This window comes from Athene cunicularia (genome assembly GCF_003259725.1).
Source record: "Athene cunicularia isolate RWA chromosome 9 unlocalized genomic scaffold, athCun1 chr9_part1, whole genome shotgun sequence".
Classification (NCBI taxonomy): Eukaryota; Metazoa; Chordata; class Aves; order Strigiformes; family Strigidae; genus Athene; species Athene cunicularia.
Window position 1 is genome coordinate 2,564,619 of NW_020799110.1, and position 9,690 is coordinate 2,574,308.

General features: G+C 44.1%; 2 protein-coding genes across 2 annotated transcripts in view; one reads left to right on the forward strand and one right to left on the reverse strand.

Moving 5' to 3' along the window:
* Nucleotides 1-2,931, forward strand: part of IL12A (interleukin 12A) — a 7,776-nt gene extending 4,845 nt beyond the window's left edge. Inside the window, exons 3-7 of the mRNA XM_026854950.1 lie at nt 384-497; nt 1,402-1,509; nt 1,655-1,696; nt 1,801-1,905; nt 2,764-2,931. Of these exons, the coding sequence (XP_026710751.1) occupies nt 384-497; nt 1,402-1,509; nt 1,655-1,696; nt 1,801-1,905; nt 2,764-2,931 (537 nt within the window). The remainder of the gene's footprint in view (nt 1-383; nt 498-1,401; nt 1,510-1,654; nt 1,697-1,800; nt 1,906-2,763) is intronic.
* Nucleotides 2,932-4,608: 1,677 nt separating this feature from the next.
* Nucleotides 4,609-9,144, reverse strand: LOC113483360. Its single transcript, XM_026854869.1, has 6 exons — nt 9,003-9,144; nt 8,562-8,700; nt 8,047-8,100; nt 7,858-7,941; nt 6,476-6,745; nt 4,609-5,670 (listed from the first exon to the last, which is right to left on the reverse strand). Exons 1-6 carry the CDS (start codon nt 9,129-9,131, stop codon nt 5,651-5,653), a joined length of 696 nt encoding a protein of 231 aa, XP_026710670.1. The 5' UTR covers nt 9,132-9,144; the 3' UTR covers nt 4,609-5,650.
* Between the last annotated feature and the right edge of the window lie 546 nt (nt 9,145-9,690).

The following is a 9,690-nucleotide window of genomic DNA, read 5'->3' on the forward strand; positions in this document are numbered from 1 at the left end:
AAAAAAAAAAAAAAAAAAGGTTAATTGCCTTTGTATTGACACAGCATCTCCCAGTAGCCCCGAGTTTCTGCCCAAGGGCGGATGAACCCAGTCTAAGGGGTTGCTCCTCGAAGCCACCCATAGGCTTATTATTCAAAAAAGCGTCTTTGCTCCTGGGTAGATAGAGCCTTTGTGCCTGAATGGACATTTTTGTCTCAAGGAAAGTACAGCTGCACATCCTAAGTCTATTAATTACACCATTAAATATTTCAAACTTTCTCATTTATGAGAATACATTATTTCTAAGTCTTATCCTTTATCCCTCGGGACGTGAAAATACCTAAAGAGGTTTTTCTTTTCACCACTTTCCGGTGATAGTTTTTAACACCCTGACCTCTTCCCAGGCCCTGGGGACCGGCAGCAGGAGCGTGCCGCAGCCAGCAGCCGGCGCAGGACTGACCTCCTTCAAGGAGAGGATGAGGCTCTGCAGCATCCTTCACGCCTTCCGAATCCGCACGGTCACCATCAACAGGATGATGAACTACCTGACCTCTCCGGAGAGCTCCCTGTAGCCTCCCTTTAACCCTCCATACCTGATCTTTGCTCTCACGCTGCCCCTGACCAGCCCTTCAGGCTGGGGGTTTGCTCCGGTGTCACTCTCAGCGCTCAGCCAGCGCAGCCCCCCCAGAGCCACCCACACCCTGAGCGGCACCAGCAAGGCTCCGACAGCCCATTTGGACACTCAGTTTTGAACACTTTCTCTAAGGCCCCTGCAGAGCTGCCTCAGGAAATAGTCCTGACTTTGCCATTAGGTTTGCATTTTGCTGCTGGTGTCAGTGCAGCGCAGTAACATCTTTCTGCATTAAAGCTGCCTGGCAGTAGTGCCAAGGGGATTTTTTTTTTTTTTTGCTAAAAAATTCCCTGCTGTTGTTGCAAGCTTCATCTCAGACAACCACAAACCCCCCACCATCACCACTAAATAGGTGTGTTGTTCCACACTTGTGGTGGATCAGGGGGCACTGTTAAATATCTACGCAGATGGCATTATTTTTCACTTTTTAAGAGATACTTTACATTTAAAACTACAGCGACATAAAGTTCTCAATAGATTCGATGTCTGAGAGAATAATTTAAAAGTGTTGGAGGCAGTGCAATTCACAACAACAGATAAAACAAATCTGGGCAAAGCCTGAGCTTATTCCCGTTACACACAACTACCACGTGCATTTCAGTCTCTTAGTCTGTTTGCTAGCTTTCATATTTAATCATAGTCCTCAAACAGCCTCATTCCTCGGCTTCAGCTAGGCACAGACAGCTGTGATGCATCATGTATAATTGTGAAAATTTACATATATATTTATATATATATACAGTACCTTGAAGCTGAGTCAGTGACCCTTTTCATTCCCCTTTTTAACACAGGAGCTCGGCACTCTGGGATTTGAATGTACCCTTGAAGAGGTTGATCTTGAAGATATCACTAGGAATCAAATCAACACCATAAAAGCTTGCACAGCTGAAGATCCAGGGGTAAAAAAAAAAACAAAACAAAACAAACCAAAACAAAAAGATTAAAAAATGATATATCAAGTGTCAGCATCACGTTTTCATGGAACAGCCACATAAGTCACGCTTCCACAAAATCACCATGTCTTATTTCTTCTTTCATTTGCAGATTGGAAACTGTCCAGCACTGGAAGGATCTACTTTTGATACGGTAAATTGCAAGTTTCCCCAAAAGAACCTCTTCTTTTGCTTGTTGTATTTTTAAAGCACTTAACAACAGATTCCTACATTTCCTGATAATTCTGACTTTTGCAGAGAAAATGCCTGCAGGGCATCTATGAGGATCTGAATGCCTACAGGGCAGAGCTGAAGAACTTCAATGATCCAAAGGTGCTGGCATCTATTGATGAAATGATGAAAGTAAGTATTTCCGTCTCCTTCCTTTTTTTAGTATTTCTGTCTTAAAAACGGAATTTTCAATCCAGCGTGCTCCATTCTGTAGTCTGCCAAATAATGACCTTCAGTCTGGTAATTTAAAACACTGTTTTTCCAAGAAGATACTTGATTCTTATGAATTACGTGTCTCACGTCATAATCTTGCCTTGCCGATACGGTCAACGCATCAGGACTCAGGGGTACGGCTCCTTAGCAGCCCTCCTTCTTTCACACTGCTCCGCTCTCGCGAGGAGATGGGGTACAGGGTCTTCTGCCAGTCCCTCAGAGAACTCAGAAATAGAGTAAAACATGAGTAAAACAGACATAGCTCTATTTCTTCTCCAAATACTGAAATATAATACACCTGGTATACCAAATAGGTTGTACCAAATTTTGATAAATATTATTAGTGAGTATAGGGAATAGATGTTAAAAGCTTGTTTGTTTGTTTAACAAAGGTAACTAAAAAAAAAAAAAAGGTTAATTGCCTTTGTATTGACACAGCATCTCCCAGTAGCCCTGAGTTTCTGCCCAAGGGCGGATGAACCCAGTCTAAGGGGTTGCTCCTCGAAGCCACCCATAGGCTTATTATTCAAAAAAGCGTCTTTGCTCCTGGGTAGATAGAGCCTTTGTGCCTGAATGGACATTTTTGTCTCAAGGAAAGTACAGCTGCACATCCTAAGTCTATTAATTACACCATTAAATATTTCAAACTTTCTCATTTATGAGAATACATTATTTCTAAGTCTTATCCTTTATCCCTCGGGACGTGAAAATACCTAAAGAGGTTTTTCTTTTCACCACTTTCCGGTGATAGTTTTTAACACCCTGACCTCTTCCCAGGCCCTGGGGACCGGCAGCAGGAGCGTGCCGCAGCCAGCAGCCGGCGCAGGACTGACCTCCTTCAAGGAGAGGATGAGGCTCTGCAGCATCCTTCACGCCTTCCGAATCCGCACGGTCACCATCAACAGGATGATGAACTACCTGACCTCTCCGGAGAGCTCCCTGTAAGCGCCCAGCCCTCCAGCACTTCGGCTATCAACTTGACCTAAGGATGCTTCGGAGAAAAAAACAGTAGGGTCAATCGTTTGCGAGGTGGTTGGGGGCTTTTAAGGAATCTAGCACAGAATATTTCACAGAATATTTCTTATAAATCACGTTTTAGCAAGCTGCTGTCAGTGCCTTTCAAGCTACCATGTTAAACTTCTAAGCTTCTCTCAAATAAGCTACAAGGTAGTACCAAAACGTCCAAAACTTCCCAACACCCAACTGTAATTTGTCTTAACTGTTTTATTTATTCAGCTAGAATTTTCAGAAATTGAAACATATTTATAACAATTTATTTATTATGATATTCCTTATTTATTCTATTTATTGTCTAATAAAACTAAAGTTTGCATAAAACTTGTGGTGACTGTTGTTTTTTTTTTTTCTTTCTTGTGGTTACTTTTTTTCCTTCCTTGAGATACAACATGAATCGATTCGATCACGTCCCATCGATCATACTTTTAAAATATTTCGAATATTGCTGGCGTGTAAAGGTACACCCTAGCAACATTCAGCACTGGTATCATATTTTAAAACCCTGTTTCCATCTTGTTACTTACCTCAGACGTGTTTCTTGTGGCTTTTCTCTCAGGCTGAGCACTCAAAGCGACCCACTGGGTTTCATCCACATTCACACTGATTTTTCCAGCCGGTTACAGCATTTCCGCGGCGAAACCCTGGCCCCGCTGAAATCAGTGGCTGAATTGTCTCAGCGAAGCAAGGATTCATGCGTAGCCTTGGGGGGATGCCGGGGGGGTTATCTTCCCAGTTCCTGCACCCAGGACTGAAGCCAGCCCAGAGGAAGGCGCCCATCCACCCCCTCTCTGGCGGGTGTGCCCCCAGCCGAGCCGTGAGTCTGGCCGTGTCCCAGCCAGCTCCCACGCTGCCCGCCACCCCATCACCACCACCTTCTCCCCTTGCTTGATTTCTCCAAGCTCTGCCCTCCCATCTCTTTGGGGACCCCCAAGCAGCCCCCTTTGATGCCGGGGGGGCTGGTGGGGACCCCCCTGCTCTTCCAGATGCCATCCTCATCCTCTCCCCTCTTCCGCAAGCGTTGGTGTTGCCCGCACACCACGCCGGCCCTTAACACGTGCTCTAGAAACTCCCACCACCTGAACCAGAGCCAAGGTCCCCACTCCCACAGACTGCCCACAACGTCCACCAAGTTGTAAGGTTGGAGCAACCTCATGCCTCGGTGCCCTGGTGACCTGACGTAACTGTAACGTTTTAATTCCTTCTGCCTGCAAGAACTGGACAAAGCCAAACCGAAGACCACAGAAATACAATCTACTATTTTTAAGAAGGTTCCTCATTTTCATGTAAAGAACCTGAAGGTTGAAGACCTTATCATCTCTTTTCACCATCTGCTACGCTAGCCAGGTGCCGCCCTCATTATTACAAATAAGTATCTTATTTCCAGCTTTTTTTTTTTTCCCCTAAATTCCCCGTCAGCAGAAGGTCCTGGGCACCAACACAGCGCCTTTCCTTGGCCAACTCCTGGGATGTACATAGCAGCAGAGCATCGAGGGTTGGAAAGATGGCCCACAACATACAACAACCGTGCAACATTTCATCCAACAGCTAAAATAAAATTTGAAAATAATCCAAAAAATCATACATAAATAGTATAAATGTCTCCTTTTTAATGCTGATTTTTTAAAAGTATGCCTTTTCTTTCATAAACACATTCGGAGGAAGATGATCAAAAGAATCCTGTATCTTTAAAAAACCCACATCGGGCTGCTTATTTCCAAATCCTTTCCAATTCTGTAGTAAGATCATTGCCAACTGAGCAACAGCCTTTGCAGAAATTCTCGCTTTTTCCATTTCAGCCTAAGCACCTAATTCTATTCAAGTTAAAATTAATCAAGTAAAAAAAAAAGTATTAAAAAGTTTATAATACGTAAAAAAAAAAATATATACACATAAAAAAAACCTATCACATAAAAATTGAGACAGACTGTACAGAAAAGAGTGAAGAAGAAATTCCCAGAGAAAATTCAAAGCTGCCTGGAGTTAATAGTGGTGCTCCCAGGAAATCAGTCTTCGGGTTTTGAGAAAACAGAACCACAGCTTATCAAAGATTGAATGTCCACGAGTATATACAGTCATTATGTATACATGCAGTGATTTCGCAAAGGAATTTATCTGCAAGTTTAGGATTATTCTTCCCTGATCTTGGGCATCTGTGAGAAATACAACGCACCTCATGATTTTGGCAGATCAATGTTGTGTTTGTTTTTTTTTTTAAGGGGACGAAAGTTTCTGCATAACTTGTCTCCCTGTCTTTCCCTGATGTAAATAAAAGCGTTTCCAGATAACAGTCATGTACCTGAACAAGGTGAACTGGTTTCTTCCAGTGTTCATGTCTTTTAGAACTGGCTCAAATGGGACAAAGCTGGGTGGGGGGGGTTGGGTTTCCCCGTACGCGAAGCCCGGCACTCCCGGCCACGACACCGGAATCCACCGCGTGAGTAATTGCTCCTGAAAGTCTTAGGTGATACCAGCGCAAAATTTCATTCACGTTTCTTGCGAAGATCCTGCCTAAACTTTCCGCGGAGTGATGATGCCTTGCATCCTCCTTCCCAAAGCTCAGCCAGATGCCGGGGAAGAGGCCGGAGAAGCGTTAACGGCTGGCCAGGGAAGCTCCCACCACACTCCTTCGAGCTGTGGCTTCACCAGCTCAGCGCTGAGCTGAGAAACCTGAGGAAAAAAAACATGAACACACACGTCTGGATTATCTGATCTCTAAAAGTTACCGCAGTATTCCAGTTCGTTAATAAATGTATTAAAAAAACTATGAGACAGCAGAAGGCTATGGCACAGGCAGGTCTGTGAGCATCAGAGAAGCGAGGGAGCTCGAGCAGCTCTCCACCCTTTGCAGCCGGGTTGCTTTTAGGGAGAATTAAGAAAGAACAAAGTTTTGCCTGTTCCAGGGAAAAAAAAGTATATTTAATTTTTGAGAAAGGTTCCCCCGGGCTGGCTGAGTTCTCAGCTTACTGAACAATTTGAGTTTGTAGAAGGTGAACCGAACGTAAGGAGCCCACAGAAACGAGGGGGAGCAGCCCCGGGCAGTAAGGAAATACATACACAAACATGGGTCCGCAGGACCGAACCGCTAAGTCATCCGTCAGGGGAAGGTGTTAATTACCCCGTTCCTAAAATACATAAAAGACCCAAACATCTCTTCTTAGGGCTTCCAGAGAAGACCAAGAATTGGCTTGGGTGTATAATGCTGATTTGCTTGGCCACGATGGCAAGGTCCTGCTGAGAGCACTCTCAACGCAGTCAGTGCAAAAATATTAAATCACGTTGGTACCAGTTTCTGAAGGGAAGTATCAAAACGCCACAAGAAAGGAAGTCATTGCGAATATCAGGAGGGAGACAATTTTGATCCATGTAGTAAAAGACGTAGTAGGTTATTTGGTAAGCACCTACTGATACAAATTCTTAAAATACATCTGAAACACGATGATGTAATTAAATAAATGTAACGGGAAGGCGTTACCTTCTAGGGCTTGCAGTATCTCATAGGACACTTTTTCACAAAGACTTCTGTACAAAGCTTCTGCGGTACCATTGCTTTTTTCCCTGTCTCTCCACTTGCTTAGCACCAGAAATTTTTGCATATTAACTTCTTCCTCCGTTGCCTGAATCTGGTCAATGTCTCTCATTTCCATCTGGAGACACTCAATGGCAATTTCTTTCCACTGCCTACCGAACAACTTTGCGATCACCATCAGCTGTTGATCGGTTAATTTTTTGGTTTCGATTCCATCTGAAAAGCCAGAGAACAAAAATCAGATTTAACATCGCTCTTCCCGTTAGACTTGTAACTAAATGCCTCCATCAGTTCTGTGCGGGGCCAAGGACGTACAACGGAGGTGAACTTCTTATTCAGATTATCCAGCAAGGTCAGAGCCAAGCGCTGGAGAAAAGCGCCTGAAGGACTAAGAAGCCTGGCTCGTGAGGATGACAACGTCTGCCCGCACGCTGGCTCCTGCAAAGGGGTTTTCTCCTGATTTATAAGCAGCTATTCATCCAGCCGAGCCTCCTTTGGTACGTCAGGTTCCAGAGCACCCAGAGATTTTGTGATGTAGAGCGTTAAGGCCACGCTGAGCACTCGCTGCCTCCCGGCGAGTTCAGATGCCTGCTGTTCTCAAAACCTAAGGCTGCTCCAGAACGGTGACGTTTGTTTTTTCTTTAATTCCAATGGCTCTGAAGTCTCAGCCCGCGCTGCTTTCCGCGTCACCACTTACACATAAACCCGAGGTTTTGAGGGATGGAAGCTCTCCCTCTGGTGGCAACATGCACCCATCAATAAACACCTACATGGCTACTTTGGCTGATGATTTTTTTCATTTACTTCTTGAATTAACATTATTTCTTCTGCATTTTTTTTCCAAGTAACTATTAGTAAATGAGTAATTTATTATGAATGAACCCAGCTCCCAGACACCAAGCATTTCTGACCACCAGGACATCACAATTCAACAATAAAGGGGAGCTGATATTTTTCAGAAAAAGCCTGTTACAGCTCAGGAGATATCCCAAAGGCAAAATCTGAGACACGCAGTGGAAACCTCTTTCAAGAACAGCCACTGTTGCCCAGTCTTAGAAGACGATACCATTTTAGCTGACCCTCATAGAGAAAATTTCTAGCTGTTTTTCCCCATTTACTTACCCAACGAATGACAAACAGCGTACTGAAGTTTACAAAATGTAGGTACAAATCCTGCATCTACAAAAGCAGCGTTTTCCCTTCCTATATTTCATGCACAGATTCGTGGAAGTCTTTAAAAAAATGAACTCAGGTTCAATTCACGGGATAAAAAAAAAAACAAAAAAAACCCCAAACATGTTATTTTACATGAGACATAAAGGCTCTACCTGCAGTACTGCTGGTCTTTTGTTTTTTGCTACAGAGCTTGTCTTCTTCCGAAGTGCTGAGGGCTGTTTTCCGTTTGTGGGCACCTAAGAAGCAAGTGAGAGGCGAGGTTATTTCTTTTGTATCACTCAAGCTACAACAAGAAGCGAGGTACACAGAGAATAAGCAACCCCAACTAGCAACGGACCTACCGACTTCACTTCTTCTCTGCTCGTTTTTGTTCTGATCGTAATATATCCAGTCACCTGGTAAACAGTTTTCAGAGGAAACAAGAGGTGAGGAAGGAATTCCCGTTGTTGCACCCTACATCCAACAATTCTCGGGCACAAGATCAAGCTGCTGAGCTAAGATTTTATATAATGAGATGATTCTTCCCCCTTTTACCCAACGCGCTGCAGCATGCCATCTCGAACGTGCAATAGAGGTTGGATATTATCCCCAGGAAGTAAAACTAACGTGGAGCATCCTCCCACACTCCCCACAGCCCCGAAGCCTTCGCCTGTTTGCTCACGAGGGATTATGCAGGTTACTGCAGCACCCACTACACGACCTGCCAGGGCTCTTCTCTTTGTGTTTTATCACTTCCAGCTCCAAATCTTGCGATTTTAACAGCAGGGACTTAGGTGCATCCAAGGGCTGAATTATACCCCAACTCCTGCATCTTTTCGGCAGGAACGAACTAGTCATGGGAAGACCAAAGACTCACTCTCTCTTAGTTTTGCTTTCCATACAGTCGCCTCAGATTCCAGCTCAACCAAAGACAAGGTGAAGTCATCGGGTTTCTCCAAATAGACTTCAATGTAACTTTTTAGTTTCAACAGCGATCCATCAACAAATTCAATTTCCTACACAATGTAAACATGTTAAAAATGAATATTTACCCAAAACATCAACTAAAGAGGTATTTGGCTTTAGGCACAAATCTGAGCCCAACTCCAATCTCCCCAGAGTTCTGCTGTTGACTTTAGCCTCAGGATTTTATCTCAAAATTCTAAGGCTCTAAGAGGCAAATGCTTCCCGCAACAATGGCAAATGAATGTTATAAATGCCCTTAATGCTGCTCCAGGAACGTGCAGGAAAAGCCATTTTGTGTCATGTTCCTAATGAGGCTGCACCACACAAAATGAGAGTTGTGTAAGGGACTTACCTCTGGAGTTACTTCAGCTTCTGGCTCACAAATTAATCTATATTTCTTCCCTTTCTGTAGTAATTTTTGGCATACAGCCGGCTTGTCAATTTTAATGCATTTCTTCTTGGAATGTTTTACGTCTTTCATGACATCCTAAAGTTTTAAAACATGATTTGAAGGCTACTCATTTCAGTAAAGGAATTAACATTTAAAACCTGCGCTAATGTGGCTCCTTGGGCTTTTCTCTGGCCCCAGCCAGTTCCACAGGGCAAATTGTACAGAAAACCGTGCGCTAACCACCACACTCAAAAACCATCAGATAAACCTTTTCAGCTATTGTGCTACATGGGTGAAATTAGATAGAAGAGGCCTGCAGCCTGAATAAAAGGAAGTTATTTGTTTCTGTCCTCTCCCATTGTTTGCCTAGTATTGTAGCGGGGAACGGATGCGAGGACAAGAAACCTTTTCAGGTGTAAATCCTGAGCTCTGTGCATTTTGCTGGCAAATTCTGATGTATTTCACAGAATCCCAGAACCATTCAGGTTGGAAAAGCCCCTCGGGGTCACCGAGTCCAACCCTCAGCCCGACTCTACAAAGTTCTCCCCTACCCCACATCCCCCCACAGCTCATCCCAACGGCCCTGAAACCCCCCCCAGGGATGGGGACTCCCCCCTCCCTGGGCAGCCTGTTCCACTCTCGGACCACT